A 16,709-nucleotide genomic window follows, 5' to 3' on the forward strand; every position below is an offset into this window, starting at 1 on the left:
CTCCCGGGTTCAAGCGATTCTTCTACCTCAGCCTCCCGAGTAGCTGGGATTACAGATGTGTACCACTATACCCGGCTAATTTTTGTATTTTTAGAAGAGATGGAGTTTCACCATGTTGACCAGGCTGGTCTTGAACTTCTGACTTCAGGTGATCCACCTGCCTTGGCCTCCCAAAGTGCTGGGATTACAGGTGTGAGCCACCACACCCAGCCTGAATCTGGCTTATTTTGAAGTAACACATTTCGAACCTCAAATGAGGTACAGGATATATGAGACCCAGAAACAGGCATTTGAAAATATTCTGCTTTGTAAAATTAGATATATGTGCTTTTCTTCAAGGGGATTCCTTTCTTCTATCTCTTAAAACCTGTATATCTATTTTTTAAAATTTTCTATTCTATTTCAAATCCTCAAATGGTAAATCAGATTGGAAATAATTCATTGGTAAGTTGCAGTCACTATGCAAGGAGAGTTGGCATAAATGGTGCAGTTTTACTCTTGCTGCATCTCTCTACCTAAAGCAACATAGAAATATCTTTTCTAATTATAGTCACGAAAAGTCTAATGAACTGTATTCTGTTTAAAAGAAAGCCTTTTCCATTTTCTTTTGTTAAGCACTTTCTCTTCATTTGTGCCATATATATTGTAGAAAATTGTCATTTATATACCCTTCTGGCTTTAAACAATTGGTTCCATTTTCCATGTAACTAGACACAAATGCATTATGCAAAATTGTGTTTGTAAGGAGATGTCATCCTTCATTCAGTTTCATAAAGGTTTTCTCTTTTTTACTGTTTACGTGAGGGTTGAATATGTCTGCTTTCTGGTAACACATTAAGGCTGCAATATTGGTCTAGTTGTAGGAATACTTAGCTCTTTTTTGTTTGAATTTGACATAACATGGGTAAATCTAATCCTGGTGGAAAGTTCATTTAATTTTTTTTATAACAACTTTTAATTGACACATAATGTATTTATGGGGTATAGAGTGATATTTCAATACATGTATACAATGTGTAATGATCAAATCAGGGTGATTAGCATATCCATCACCTTAAACATTTATCATTTCTTTGTGTTGAGAATATTCAACATTTTCTCTTGGCTATTTGAAAATATGGAATAAATTATTAATTGTAGTCACCCTACAGTGCTATAGAACACTGTAACTTATTCCTCCTGTCTAGCACTAATTTTGAATCCATTAACTAAACTCTCCCCATCCCTCCTGCCTACCTTTCCCAGCCTGTAGTTGCCGCTATTCTGCTCTCTACTTCTATGAGATCAGCTTATTTAGAAAGCTCCCTTTCTAAGCACATAAAAATATTTTTGTAGTGTAAAACCAATATATGTATGCTGTAAAAAAAGTTTGTCTTAATCAGTTTAACATATGTTTGAATTTTTAAAAATGTAATTATCTTAAAGTTTCAGTTTCTAAAATCAAAGTAAAAAAGTACTAATACCAGTGCTTCCTCGTATGTACTCGGTTGGGTTTCTTTTGGGGGGTGATGAAAGTGTTTTAGAGTTAGATTGTGGTGATGGTTGCACAATGCTGTGAATATGTTAAAAACCATGATATTATTAAATGAGTGAATTTTCATTTAGTGTGTGATTTATTAATAAAGCTGTTTTATGAAAAGGGTACTCATATCACTATGAATCAGCTCTACCACTTAGTAGCTGGCTGTGTAATAACCTTGGATTAAGTTGCTTTCTTTTTTTTGTGTCTTGGCTTCCTCATCTGTACAGTGGGGATAATTAATACCTTTTTTGTGGGTTGGTTGTGAGGACTAAATGAATTTAAATACATGCAAAGAGCTTGGAATTGTTTCTTGGAACATAAACCCTCAAACATCAGTGGTGGTTATTATTCTTATATTGCGTGTAGAGTTCAGAAGAGAAGTCTAGGGCTGTAGATAGACCTTTTTGGTGTGATCAACATAAAGATGGTAATTAAAGCCACACATGTGGATTAGGAAACCCAGGGAGAACATGTAGAATGATGAAGGACAGAGAGCTGAGAGCCAAATCTAGAGAAATAGCATCATTTAGTGTGGGAGCAGGATAAGCAGATCTGGCAAAGGAAACTGAGAAGGCATGTCCATAGAGGTGAGAGAGGTGTAGAGTTAGGGAAGAAAAGGAAAAAATTGTCTTCCAAGAAGGAGAATATGGGTGATAGTGTCTTGCTAAAGAGAGTTTATCTTAGTCTAATTTGTGTTGCTCTAACAGACTGGGTAGTTCATAATGAAAATAAATTGATTTCTTACAGTTCTCAAAGGCTGGTAAGCCCAAGGTTGAAGGGCCTGCGTCTGCCGAGGTCCTTCTTGCTGAGTTGCCCCATGGCAGAAGGTAGAAGGGCAAGAAAGTTTGAGAGAGCAAGAGGGCGAGAGCAGGAGGGAACCAAATTCATTTTTATGACAACCCACTCTAACATTAATCCATTCATGAGGGCAGAGCCCTTATGGCCTAATCACCTCTCACCAGTCCTGGTCCCACCACCTCTTAATACCATCATAGTGGCAATCACATTTCAGCATGAGTTTTGGAGGGGACATCCAAACCATAACTCGCTGTTCCTGATGCCCTGAAACCCATGTCCTTCTCACATATGAAGTATATTAATTCTACCTTAATGACTCCAAAAGTTTTTTTTTTTTTTTAATTTAAAAATTTTCTTTTTAATTCTCAGCAAGGCAAGGTACTTCTATACAGAAGGGTGCGCCCTTACAGATGGAACAATGGTGAGTGCACACTTGGACAAGGGAGGGGAAGGGGTTCTTATCCCCGAAGCACGTGGCCTCTGCTGCTGTGTTGTTCCCCTATTGCCTAGGGTTAGACTGCTAAACTAATTCCGATTGGCTAATTTAAAGAGAATGACAGGGTGAGTGCTTTGGCGGGAATCAGGGCAGAGCAGGTAGCAGGTAATGGGTAAATGAGTTAGGGTGGAGCAGGTGATCGGAATGAGTCAGGGTGGAGTAGGTAATTGAAAAAGATTGCTTTACAAGGAAGTTAAGTTTAAAAGTAGAAGGAAAAGAATTGAACACACTGACATATTAATTCTTTGAAAAGAAATTTAGAACTCATATCTAACAACCCCTCCCCTTGTATTTCCTTACAGCTTTCTTTTCAAACTTTTTTTTTTTTTTTTTTTTTTAAACATGTCTTAGCTTAGTTGTTTTGCTTGATTTTCTAAAAGCAGAAGCTTCTCTGGATAAGGTGGAGGAGGATAGTTAAGGGAGGTTTTAGTAAGTGCTGTTTTTATGAGCCTCTGCATCAACTTATGGATGCATGGTATGACACAGCACCCAACAAGAATAAGTACACCCATTATGACTGTGAGAGAAATAAGAATTGAGGCTACTATTTCTTTCCATTTTCCGAACTACTTTTCTAGCCATCCTGTAAAGGGGTCATTTAATCCCTGAGTTGCTGGCTAACTCATTGGATAGAGCAGTCAGACCTTGCAATGCCTTTGTTATACTTCCATTAAGGGCGGTGTTGTTTGGGATGAAGGTGCAACATTGAGTTTTAATCATGACGCAGACTCCTCCTCTTTCTGCTGATATCATGTCTAAGGCTATCCTATTTTCCCAAGCCATTCTGGCTAGTAGCCCCTAATTGTTCAGCTATTCCTTTAACAGCATCTCTAGTGTAGTTAATAAATCACTGTTGGTTGTAATAGATGTAGTTTATCCAATCTACATTTTTATTAACTGTCACCCACCAAAATATTGACTCAAATCTTGCAGCTATTTGATTTCAGGCTTTAAATTGATCTGGTATTCCCCGTGGGACTCCAATTGCATCTAAATAGAAGTGAGAGTCGAAAGACCCATAAGGGGCTTCTCTCATTTTACGATGTCTTATTTTTCCTCCTTCTGGTTGATGGCATGCCAGGGTGAAAGGGATAGCCAATTGGACTAAAGCATAAGTGCCACTTCAGTTACTTGGAAGAGTGTCCAGTAAAGGTCCAACATAATACCACTACACATCTGCTCAGGGATGAGTAAGGGCTGACTGATTGGTAAGCTTTGGAAAATTCTTAAGCTCACTGCATCCCTTCAGGTCTCCAAGGAATGCTAAGTTTCCTCCCTGTACTACAGCCTACTACTACTCCAGGCTGTAGAATCCTGGAAAAGAGCTACCATGCAGTCCATGCCTGGTCGACTGGAGGACCACCTTAGTGGAAAGGGGACAGTCTGGGCCTCTGGCCTGCCGTGCGCACAAGCGGAACAATTGCTTTGTTAAACGTGCGGACGGAATATTCGATCCATTCCAACCAGGCAGTTGCATCTTGGTATCCTGTCTTAATTGCCAAAGTTTGTTTTAAGTCTTTAACTTCTATGATCCTCTAGTAAAATGAATGTATGGTTTTACGAAATTACAAAAACCAGTTGGGGCAGTCCATCCTTGCTCTTTAGTGGTCCACAGAACACTGGACCAACTATGGCATAAAGGTCTACATCGGGGGGCAAGACTCCTGGTTGACACTGGGGTCTTTATCGAAATGTCCCCAGATTAAATGGTCGCAATTTACTAATGCCCAGTCTGAGGAGAGTCAGGAGGGACAGAGGTACTTTTCTGAAGTAGAGAGCTGTCTTTGACTTGGCAAGTCCCCACAGGGTTTGACAAGGCAAGCATTAAATGCAGTAGTTTGAGGCGAAATTGACTTGGTTATGTTAATAATAAATGGTTAACAATAGAGTAAGGAAAGAAGAAAGAGTAATAGACAGATGTAAGACTTAAATTTTTCTTAGCTTTAGTTTGGTAGGGTTTTCCCCTGGGACTATGGTCTGCGACTCTGGAGGGGGTGGTGCTTTCTTGACTGGGGTGTGATGAGTCCATCCCTTTTTCGCTATATGAACAGTAGTGGTTAGCAGCACAAGGTAGGGTCCTCAGGCTGGCTCGAGTTTTCCTTCTTTCCACCCTTCGATGAGAACATGATCTTTAGGCTGGTGCTGGTTTACTGGAAATTCTAGGGGTGGTACATGTGCTAAAAGACTTTTAGTTTTGAGGGAAAGGAAAGTGGAAGATAAACCAAGTATATAATTACTAAGAAATTCACCTTTTGTTTTAAATGTGGAGACATCAGCAGTGGACTTTATAGTGCTTGGTGCCTTACTGAGAAATTTCCTTTAGCACCTATTTTTATTAGTTTTTAGACCAAAGAAAGCCAAACACTATTTTATATTTGACAATGCTTCCTGTGTGATTTTTATACCAGATAAACTAAATTTCACCTTTATATTAGTGTGTTATTAATTTTAAACTTAGTTTGAATAAAACTTTTAGACATATTTATTCAATTTTTAATGTCTGACCATAAGGTAAGATTTTTATAGACTCTTTTTAACCTTTTATAATTTTTTTTAAAGAGCAGGTTAGTGCTTTAAGAAAAACCCGTTGTGTTTTTGTTTTAATGCCCAGTTCACAGAAAAGCTGGCTGATACCCTTTTAACCTTAGCCAATATGTTTACATACAGAGTTTCCTTTACAGTTAACATTTTAAAACTTGCTTAAACTTTCAAAACAAATTTTTTTATCCTTTTAATGTAGGTAAAAATCCACATTCTTATGCCTCCTTATAATCCTTTTACTGAAAGTATATTTTACTTTCCTTATACACCTTGCACATAAACTGTTTCTTCAATAGTTTTACATTCAGGAGGCCTAATTACTTTTAAATTATACAGTATTTCTTGCATAAATTCCATTTTATAAGACACATTTTTTTTTGTTTCACAGACAATTCTTTGGCATGCCTCAACTTTCTGACTTATTGCAAACACCCCTTTCTTTAAACAACCAGTTATTTCAGGACAAGAATTTACCATATAACATTCTGTTTACATAAATCCTCCCCCTCCTTTTTTTTTTTCCTAAAGGTGATAACCATTCTTTTCCAAAGGGAACTTCCTTCATGTCTGTGGACTAGATTGCCTAAGGCCATAAGATTAGAAGTTAGGATAATACATGTTACACTGTTCACTTTTAGCAAACTTTTGTTGAAAACCTTGTAAGTTTAGGATTTCAATTATCCTTTGCTGTTAATAAGACCTTGTTTAGTCCAAATTAACTTAGAATTGGTATAGATGGTTCCTTCCTGGTTCTGTAAGTACTTTAAGGCTTGGCTGAGTGGAAACCGCTCCTGCATGTTTGAGCAAACCAATTATTAGGCCATTTTCCTAACTCTGCTTTTACTAGAGTTTCTCTATCAATTACTGAATACCTATTGTGTCTTTTTCCCTCAGTCACTCGGCAAGAACCATCTATTGTGCTGTCCTGAAGGGAGTTCCTCCTAGGTCTGGTCAGACCTTTGTATGGTAATTAATTAAGATTTAGATACCATGTTATGGAACCTGCTGGGTTAAGGGAATTATCAGTGGTTAATGTTAAATCATCTTTTTCTAACAGAATAGTCCCATACTTTAAGATTTTTGAATTAGTAAGCTACCTTTTTGCTTTTTTTTCTTTTTTTTGATTTAGGATAGTTCTGAACTGGTGAGGTGTGCTCACAATGAGATTTCCTCTAAAAGTTATTTTTTTACTTTCTTCTGTTAGCAAAGCCATTGCTGCTACAGATTGAATGTATTTGGGCCATCCGCGGGTTACTGGGTTAAGGATTTTTGATAGGAAGGCTACAGGTTGTCAGTGGCCTCAGTGCTTTCGGGCTACGCCCTTGTTTACACTGACAACAAAGTGGTATTGAGTGTTATAGGTTCACGGAGAAGACCTTTAATTTTCAAGGATAGGTTCCAAATTTACCTTGGCTTTTAAAGGAATAGGGTATACTGTTTTATTTTTCTTAACTACTTGTATATCTCTTTCTTTCTCTTTGACTTTCTCTCTTTGACTCCCTGTCTGTCTCTTCCTCTCTCTCCTTGCCTCTTTTCCTCTCTTTCCTTTCTCTCTGTCCCCGCTCTTTCCCCCTCTCTCTTTCCCTTCTCCCTCTCTCTTTTCTCCCTCTTCTCTCTCTCCCTCTCTTTCTCCTCTCTCTTTTTCTCTCCTCTCTGTCTGTCTCTCTGTCTCTGTCTGTCTCTCTCTCTCTGCTGGTCTTTCCTTGCCTCTGCCAGCCGCTTCTGCTGCTGTTCTCCCCTCTCTTTCCTCTTCCCCTAGGGGAGGGACTGGTGGGAGTAGAGCTACTCTTTTCTTCTCCTAAGAAGAAAGGGGGCGGGTTGTGTGAGGTTCAAGCCTTGAAATTAGCAGAAGGCTCAACCCCTCAAACCAGGGATGTCTTGCCTTGCCTCTCCCAGAAGGCTCAACCCCTCAACACCAGGGAAGTCTCGCTTTGCCTGTCCCAGAAGGCTCAACCCCTCACACCAGGGATGTCTTGCTTTGCCTGTCCCGCAAGGCTCAGCCCCTCAAACCAGGGGGTGTCTTACCTTGCTTGTCCTGCGAGGTTGACCTGTTTTCCCCCTTCCCCCCTCTGAAGGCCCTTTGCACACTTCCCACTCCTGCTGTCCTCTCTGGCTGCTCCCCTAAGGGAGAATTAGGCCCCTCTTAGTGTTGGTGTGCTGGCATAAATCCCATGGCAGGATCTGCCCTAAGCCATATGAGGTAGCTATGGAACTGCGGAGAGGACCCATTCACTCCGTCCAGCAGTAGGACTTGTTACCATCCATGCAACATCACAAGCAGGGTTGTTGGTGATCATTCACGCACACACACATTTAGCCCTCCAGAATTTGACCACCAAGGAAGTACTTTACCAGCTCCCACAGCTTCTCCTTCCTTGGTCTGTGCACAGAGTCGTTGCCGCAGTATGTGAGGATCCTTTAAGCTGGGTTGCTGGCCACCTTTTTTTTCCCCCCGTGTTGCTGAGAGCTTGGGTTATTCCTCGCACTGGGTGGGTCTTGATTTCTCACCCCTGAGACAGCCACAATAGGGCGGGGTGCACCTCCTCACCAGAGAGAGAACCAGAGACCACCCCTGGAGGGGAATGTAATCCCGGAGGAGCCCCCAAATTGTTATATATAAAGTTTCATTGCTGCAAAAGGAATAGCACTCGAATATAAAATTTTCTTTTTAATTCTCAGCAGGGCAAGGTACTTCTATATAGAAGGGTGTGCCCTTACAGATGGAACAATGGTGAACACACCCAAAAGTTTTTTTTTTGGCATGATCACATCTCACTGCAGTGTCAACCTCCTGGGTGCAAGCGATTCTCCCACCCCAGTCTCCCACATAGCTGGGACTATAGGCACATGACACCACAGAAGTCTTAACTCATTCCAGAATGAACTCCAAATCCCAGAGTCTCGTTTAAATCAGATATAGATGAGAGACTCAAAGCACGATTCATCCTAATGTGAATTCCTCTCCAGCTGTGAGCCTGTGAAATTAACAAGTTATGTGCTATCAAAATAGCATAGGTTAGACATTCCCATTCCAAAAGGGAGGAATAACCAAGAAAGAAGGGATAACTCATCCCCACTAAGTCCAGAACCCTTCAGGGAAAACACCATTATGTTTTAAAGCTAAATAATAATCTCCTCTGACTACATATCCTGCATCCTGGGCACACTGGGATGGAGATTTGGCCTCCAAGGCCTCAGGCAGCCTTACTTCTATGGCTTTGTTGGGTTCAGTGCACTCAGTAACTCACAGGTTGGAGTCTCCTACTTGCAGCTCTCCCAGGCTGATGCTGTAAGCTGGGAGCTCTACAGTTCTGGAGTCATGGTAATGGTCCCAGTCCCATATTTCCACTATGCATTTCCCTATTGAGGACTCTCTGTGCTGTCTCCAACCTCACATTTCTGCTTGGCATTTCCCCGGTAGGAGCTTTCTGTGGTGGCTCCACCCCTCTGACAAGTCTCTGCCTGGGCACCCAGGCTGTTTGTGAGATCCTTTGAAATCTAGATAGAGTTAGCTATGTCCCCACAACTCTCATATTCTGCACACCTGCAGAATTGGCACCATGTAGATACCACCAAGGTTTATGGCATGGATTTTGTGGAGCAGCAGCTCGATCCACACCTGGGCTCCCTTGAGCCATGGCTGGGTGACCATGGATCACTGGGCTGGAATGCAGGGAGAAGAGACTCTGGGCAGATAGCCTGTGGAGTGTGCCCCAGGTCTGTCCTCCAAAACCATTCTTCCCTCCTGTAGCTCTGGGTCTGTAGTGGGAGGACAGCCTCAAAGATCTCTGAAATGCCTTTGGGGTCTTCCTCCGTTGTCTTGGTGATTCCTTTTGTTAGTATGAATCTCTGTAGCAAAGGGTTGCTTGGCCACACCGTTGGGGCATTCTGTACGTGGCCAAGCTGAAAAATTAAAAAATCTTTCTGTTGTGCTTCTTTTATTTTATTTATTTATTTATTTATTTATTTTTTGAGGCGGAGTCTCACTCTGTTACCCAGTCTGGAGTGCAGTGGTGCAGTCTTGCTCACTACAACCTTCACCTCCCGGGTTCAAGCAATTCTTTGCCTCAGCCTCCCGAGTAGCTGGGATTACAGGTGCCCACCACTATGCCCGGCTAACTTTTTGTATTTTTAGTAGAGACAGGGTTTCACCATCTTGGCCAGGCTAGTCTTGAACTCCTGACCTTGTGATCCACCCGCCTCGGCCTCCCAAAGTGCTAGGATTACAGGTGTGAGCCACCACGCCCAGTCCCTGTTGTACTTGTTTTTAAATTGTAAATTTCATCTTTAACTCATTTCTTTCTTTTCAAATCCTACTGTGTATATGGTTAAAAATAGCCACACTTTGAGATTTTGCTTAGAAATTTCTTCTACCAAATATCCTGGTTCATTCGTTCATTGCTCTTAAATCCTGCCTTCCATAAAGCCCTAGGTCGTGCACACAATTCAGCCACATTCTTTGCCACTTCATAACAAGGATGGCGTTTACTCCAGTTTACGATAAGATATTTATCTTTTCTACCTGAGACCTCATCAGAATGGCCTTTATGTCTATGTTTATACCAACATTCTGATCATGACCCCTTAAGCAATCCCTAAGAGGCCTCAGACTTTCCTCATAGCACGTCTCTTCTTCCGAGCCCTCATCAGAATCATCCTTAATACTCCATTTATGGCAATCTAGGCTTTTTCTAATCTGCTCTTCCAGGTTCTTCCAGCCCCTACCCATTACCCAGTTCCACATTTTCAGTTATTATTATTATTTTTTTTTGAGACAGAGTCTTGCTCTGTTGCCCAGGCTGGAGTGCAGTGGTGCGATCTTGGATCACTGCAAGCTCCGCCTCCTGGGTTTGCGCCATTCTCCTGCCTCAGCCTCCCGAGTAGCTGGGACTACAGATGCCCGCCACCACGCCCGGCTAATATTTTGTATTTTATTTTTTAGTAGAGACGGGGTTTCACTGTGTTAGCCAGGATGGTCTTGATCTCCTGACCTCGTGATCCGCCTGCCTCAGCCTCCCAAAGTGCTGGAATTACAGGTGTGAGCCACTGCATCCGGCCCCGTTTTCAGTTATTTTTTGTAGTAACAATCCTACTCTTGGTACCAATTTTCTGTCTTTCTTCATTTTGTGTTGCTGTAATAGAATACCACACACGGAGTAATTTATAAAGAAAAGAAATTCATTTCTAACAATTCTGGAGGGTAGGAAGTCAAAGGTTGAGGACTTGGCTTCTGTTGAGAACCTTCTTGCTGCATCATCCCATGGTGGAAGGCAGAAGGGCAAGAGAGGGCAAGAGTAAATGAGCAAGAGAGGGCCGAACTTGCTTTTATAACAACCCATTCATGATAACCAAACCACTTCTGCAATTATGACATTAATCCATTCATGGGGGCAGAGCTCTCATGGCCTAATTATCTCTCAAAGGTTCCGGTCCTATCTCTTAATACCATCACAGTGGCATTTAAATTTTAACGTGAGTTTTGGAGGGGACAGTCAAACCATAGCAGAGGTTTAAGTAAGGTGAAGACTGAGAACTATTCATTGGATTTGGCAGGTTAGAGTTAATGGGAGTGTGGGTCTATGGACCAGCTTACAGAGAGAGGGCTGAAAGAGTGAAGAGGAGGTGAGGAAGTAGAGATGGTATATTCTTTTGAGGAGAATGGTCATATATTCAACGGTTATTTATTGAGCTCCTATCACACGTCAGGCCTTGTTCTAGATGTTAATGGTATGTCAGTGAACAAAACAAACACATTTCTGCCCTGAAGAATACCACTTTACATTGGGCCTATAGAGGGAAGTGGAGAAGAGGCTAGAAATAAGGTTCACAGTCAAGGAAATTCTGGAGTTTTTTAAAGGAAAATAAGTATTTAAATAAATTTAAGTTAAGGAAACATGGGTAGATAGAAAGTAGAGATGAAGTGGTTGACAGTATAGGAAAGACAGGATAATTATTGGTCTAAAAATATGGAGAGATAGAGATCAAAACATAGATAGAGGCTCTTTGTGAGTCTTAAATGGGAGAAGAAATTATTTATTCTTTCTCAAACTGGAAGGAAAGGGCTGATGTGCACACCCAGGGCAGTGTGAGAGAATGCTTCCTAGATGACCATGATTTTCTAAGGGATGTAGGAGCAAGGTCACCCATATAGAGAGGATTGTGATAGGGGTCTTGAGAGTCATGAAACTTTGAAATGAGCATTTAGGGTAAGTGGAGAGTCAGATGAAGGAAGACAAGTGGAGGTTTGTGGAGTAGCACTGAAGAGTTTGTAACGACTTTAATTTTTTATCAGTATGGTTTTACCACAACTGTTCTCAGCTTCCTACATGCAGGAATGAAGAAAGCAGTTTGCGAGATTGGTCCTGGATTTAGAGCTTTGTAGGTAGGTCATTTATGGCAAAAAGCCAGGTTGGGAAGGAATTGAGAGGGCTGATGAGAGAATAGGTTCCATGAATCAATATAGTGTTCAGACATCAGAGGGAAAGTGCAGGTAAGGACTGGTAAGGGCTTTGAGAAACTGAGGGCAGGGTCAAAAGAGTAGTGGTCTTTAGCTGAGTGCAGTGCTGCATGCCTATAGGCCCAGCTACTCAGAAGGCTGAAGTGGGAAGATCACTTGAGCCCAGGTGTTCAAGGCTGCATTGCACCATGATTATGCCTGTTAATAGCCACTACACTCCAACCTGGGCAACATAGTGAGACTCCCATCTCTTAAAAAAAAAAAAAAAAAAAAAAGAGAGTAGAGGTCTTAAAAAAAAAAGAGAGAGTAGTGGTCTTAAAGAGCTATGTAGTAGAAGTTATGGAGCTGAAAAATGAGAGAGGACTATTATGTGTCAGGGATGAAGCAGTATGTGAGAACAGATCCTATTCTCACTATAGAGGAAATGGGTAAACAACAGTGGAGGTGAAGATCCTTAAAGGAGTTTTGGGACTCAGCAATCTAGGTTTCTGGATTGGGGTGGATGTTGCATGTGGATGATAGAATTTTCAGGTACCATGGCAAGTGTTGGCATAGAGAACAAGTTTGAAAGCCAAATTTCAAACTTTTCAGCCAAGGGGCAATAAGTGACCAGAGACTGGTGTTTGATAGTGATGACAACGGATGGTAAAGGTCACTACAGATAAGAAGTCTAAGAACTATGAGATGGTGTGTTCAGATTTCATCAGATGATGGCAGGAGATGAGATGGAGAGGCCACCAGTGACCCAAACGAATGAAGGCAAATGTCCAAGAGATGGATAGATAACCATGATGAGGATGGGTAAAAGCTGATATCTCCAGATGATATCAAACTAAAGGAATGATGCCATGAGTATGGAGTTATGTACTCTGTAAGCAAGGGGGAGGCAAGAGGAAGCTTGCTTATCGCCCTCTGAGTTATATAGGTAAGAGGTTCACAGGAGGAAGAATTTTAAGTAAGAGAGCCAAGTTTCAAGGAATGGGGTGGCTGTAAGGAAGAGTTTCTGATGTTAAGATGTAGAGAGCTTGATTAACAAGGATGGCAGGTTCTATAGGATGTAGTTGTTTTTTTTTTTTTTTTTTTGAGACAGGATCTTGCTTTGATTTCCAATCTAGAGTGCAGTGGCACAATAATGGCTCACTGCAACCTCAACCTCCTGGGCTCAAATGATCATTCTGCCTCAGCCTCTGGAATAACTGGGACTACAGGCATGAGCCATCACATCCAGCTAATTTTTTGATTTTTTTGTAGAGATGAGTTCTCACTATGTTTCCCAGGATGGTCTTGAACTCCTGGGCTCAAGCAGTCCTCCCACCTCAGCCTCCCAAAGTGCTGGAATTACAGGTGTGAACCACTGCACCCAGCCATACAGGACATAGCTATTTGTTTGTTTGTTGATGAGACAGGGTCTCACTCTGTTGCCCAAGCTAGAGTGTAGTGGCGCGATCTTGACTCACTGCAATCTCTGCCTCCCAGGGTGAACTGATCCTCCTGCCTCAATCTCCTGAGTAGCTTGGACTACCGGCGTGCCTGCCACCATGCCCGGGTAATTGTTTTGTATTTGTAGAGAAAGAGTTTTACCATGTTGCCCAGGCTTGTCTTGAACTCTTGAGCTCAAGTGATCTGCCTGTCTGGGCCTCCCAAAGTGTTGGGATTACACGCGTGAGCCACTGCACCTGGCCCAGGACTTAGTTTAATGAATGGGAGAGAGAGAGGGAAGGGGAACAGTTAGGTTATGTATGTGGGGTAGAAGAAGGAAGCCCACAGCAGTAAGTAGATGAGGATGGGCAATTGGATGAGAGTCATGGGTAGATGTAATTGGCCTTTGGGTCCCACATCTTTTTTTTTTGTACAGGCATTTTTAGTAAATGCCATGTAAGCAGTGCAGAGTGCCACAGGAGTCACCTGTCAGTCACTTCCACCAACCGTTTCCCTTTGCAGATACTGTCTGGGTCTGAACCTGATTAGAGGTCTATGTTATAGGCTTCCTACCCCAAATCCTAATGTTTATTCTGACTAATATCAATCTGTTTCAGTCAAAATACAAACTATAACATTGAATATCCTATTTTAGAAATGTAACCAAAATCCTTACTTACATGATCTATGTTTATGTTTCTTTTAAATTTTAAATGTATTCCTAGGAGTGAACGAAAGCATTTCTTCATAGTATTTTATGGTCACCATTAGAGCCCAAATCCGGCTTTCCCTATAGCAACTGGGTGGTTGTGTTTTTATTAATCTATTAATTTATTTTTAAAAAGAAAAAAGAACAGTAGCAAAAGTAAAGTAAACCTTAGGAGTTACACAGCGGATTGCATGCTTATGCTGTGGACAATTGCTAACCCAACCTTTAACATTTACAAAGCCAGTTTTTATTAGCTCTTTATTCCTAGTTATCAGATATACTCCAGTTCTCTAAACTAAGTCCAGAGGTGGTCATTATTGAGATTTATAGCCACTGATACCACAAAGTCTTATAATTTAGCTGTTTAAGATTTTTTTGGGGTGAAATTTATTTAGGAAGGAAACCTAGTGTTCACCAGGTTGGAAACAACTGGACATTAGTAAAATTGAAGCTCCTTAGCAAAGCTTATTCTGGTTTGTTATATAACATACCGGTTAAAAGCCAGAGGTTACCTGGATTCATGCAAGAGGCACTATTTCTCAAGGTCAAGCAATGCATGGCCCTTTATTGCAAACTTTTCTTTTAAATATGAATGTATAAGTCAAACGTATTTTTGGATGATCATAGTGAAACCCGAAGATCCATAACGAAGTTTATATGGCAGAGATCCCCACACAACAATCTGAGCGATCTCTATAGTGGTGTACAACTTCCCTCTTGCTTTGGCAGTTTCTTAAACATAATTATTCCCAAAGCAAATCTATTCAAACATATTAAAATAGAATGGGACAGTATTTGGCAAGCACAAGCATGTTTTAAAAGTGATTCCAAAGATTTCTTTTAAAGGTTTTAGTTCTAAGAATGATGGATAATGAGAATTGCAGAAAATTAGCAAGAGTTCTCTTGCCAAGAACAGTTGTTTGGGAAAGCTTTGGGCTTTAAATAGAGGGAATTATGAATAAAGACAGTAGTTGATAAAGATGAATACAGTAAAAATTAAAGTGTTGTTGCCTTTAAGAGTATTTTATGTATAAACTTGATTGATGTAAACTTGATTGTTCAATGCTTAAAAGCTCTAATTAATGTAGTTTATACTTAGTATGAAGCACATCAAGGTCTCCATCTTCTCTACTCACTGGAATAATTGAACTATATATTTAGACTTTTCTCACTGCTTCACTCCCTACATGTATTCCTCTTTACTTTTCTCTCAAAAATCCCTGACTTATCCTGATATTAAAAATAAATTGCTTTAAACATTTATTGTTAATAAATGCATTAATGAAAAAGCAGAAACATTTATGGTGGTTTCTCTAGTTTTTTAAAACAAATCTCTGTAAGGGTTCCTAATTTAGTTCTGTTCCACATTGCCCTCTGGTCACTAAATCAAACATAGAGCCACTGCAGCTTAGGGAGCTGCCATTCTAGCAAGGCAAGCTCGTGCTAGGGCACTAGCTGGAAGCCTGTTTTGAGCTGGCTGGAGGCTATGAACCCCCTAAGGAAAGAGACAGGGTCCCTTGGGCCTGAGGCTTATCAGTGATGGGAGGAAATGTTGGGTCCAGCCCCTGGGGAGGTGAGGTGCACTAGAGAAACTGAGAGGCAGCCAAGTGTGTCCACCAGGACCTAATGTTGCTCACAACCCCTTAACCACTTAATCATGTCATTCTTTTAAGTAAATGCCTGCTTATGCTCATTTTATCATTTTGAACATTCCTTCTTCAGGGTGCTAACTTGACAAACTTTTGGTAAATCTGTACAATATTAGATAACCACGGGAACCTTCTTATCAACTCCCACATTTTATGAATGGGAAAACAGACTCAGAGAGGGGGAACTGATATAGAGTTGGCTTTCTGGTAAGATAAGCTTCCTAATTTAGCATGGGAATTATGCTTATCTCTGTGTCTAGCTCATTCCATGTTCTTTAAATGTTTGTTTCAATAAAATGGGATAGGCCTTTGGGTTAGGGGATCTCACAAATACACAGCCCTCCGCTCCCCCCACCCCCACCCACACACACAGATTATTGATTTGATTTGGAAAGAATGGTAGGAGAAGGTGAATGTCTGAGGCCAACCATTTCCAATTCTAAATCTGTGGCCCCCTTGTTCAGAGCTGTTAGCTGCTCTGACCATCTTCTCCTCTTTAGTTAGGGTGCTACCAGGGCAGTATGGAAGGTTTCTTCCTACTGCTTGCCCTGCATATGTGCTTTCTTCTTACTCCAGGCCTTTCCTGCATTGCAGGTATTGCAGAGCCACATGGTATGACACAGTTGGGTGAATTTGATTACACATGCTTTTTATTTCTGCTTCCAGTCTAGTGCTTACCCAGAGCCCTCCACTCTCTGCTACTCCTTGCATTCAACCCTAAACTGAGTCATTTATCATAACCTTTGCTGAATCTTTTGAAGCTAATTTTTCTTTCCTTTTTGCAAGCATTTTGAATGTTTTATTGAAGTCTTGAATGAAGTCACAATGTACTATTCTGTCTTTTGTTCATATGCTAATTAAGAAGTGTTATCAGGTTAGCGTGGCATAGTTCATTTACAAAACTATTCATGGTCATTTTGATTTTATAGGTTTCTCTCTGTTTCGATTTCACAAAGACTGTATTACAATCTGTTTTTATTTTAGTTAAAAAAAGTTAATGTTAATTTCATTTGTGCTCACTGAGTTTCAAGTGTAATAACCTTGCAGATATATTTCACCTATTTTTATTAGAATTATATTTTTTTCCATGGACATCAGTTTTGTTTTGTTTTTTTTCT

At 40.8% G+C, this 16,709-nt stretch overlaps 1 protein-coding gene across 8 annotated transcripts in view; it reads left to right on the top strand.

Annotated features, from left to right (window-relative positions):
* Window positions 1–16,709, top strand: part of LOC105481350 (ATPase phospholipid transporting 11C) — a 216,443-nt gene that overhangs the window by 69,605 nt on the left and 130,129 nt on the right. Inside the window, exon 1 of one of the 8 annotated variants that reach the window (XM_071089212.1) lies at window positions 6,305–6,323. The exons of the other annotated variants lie outside the window; for them this stretch is intronic. Within the exon in view, the coding sequence (XP_070945313.1) occupies window positions 6,321–6,323 (3 nt within the window). The 5' untranslated portion in view covers window positions 6,305–6,320. Of the gene's footprint in view, window positions 1–6,304; window positions 6,324–16,709 lie in introns of those variants that run through there. 8 annotated transcript variants of the gene reach the window in all.

This window comes from Macaca nemestrina, chromosome X (assembly GCF_043159975.1).
Source record: "Macaca nemestrina isolate mMacNem1 chromosome X, mMacNem.hap1, whole genome shotgun sequence".
Lineage (NCBI taxonomy): Eukaryota > Metazoa > Chordata > Mammalia > Primates > Cercopithecidae > Macaca > Macaca nemestrina.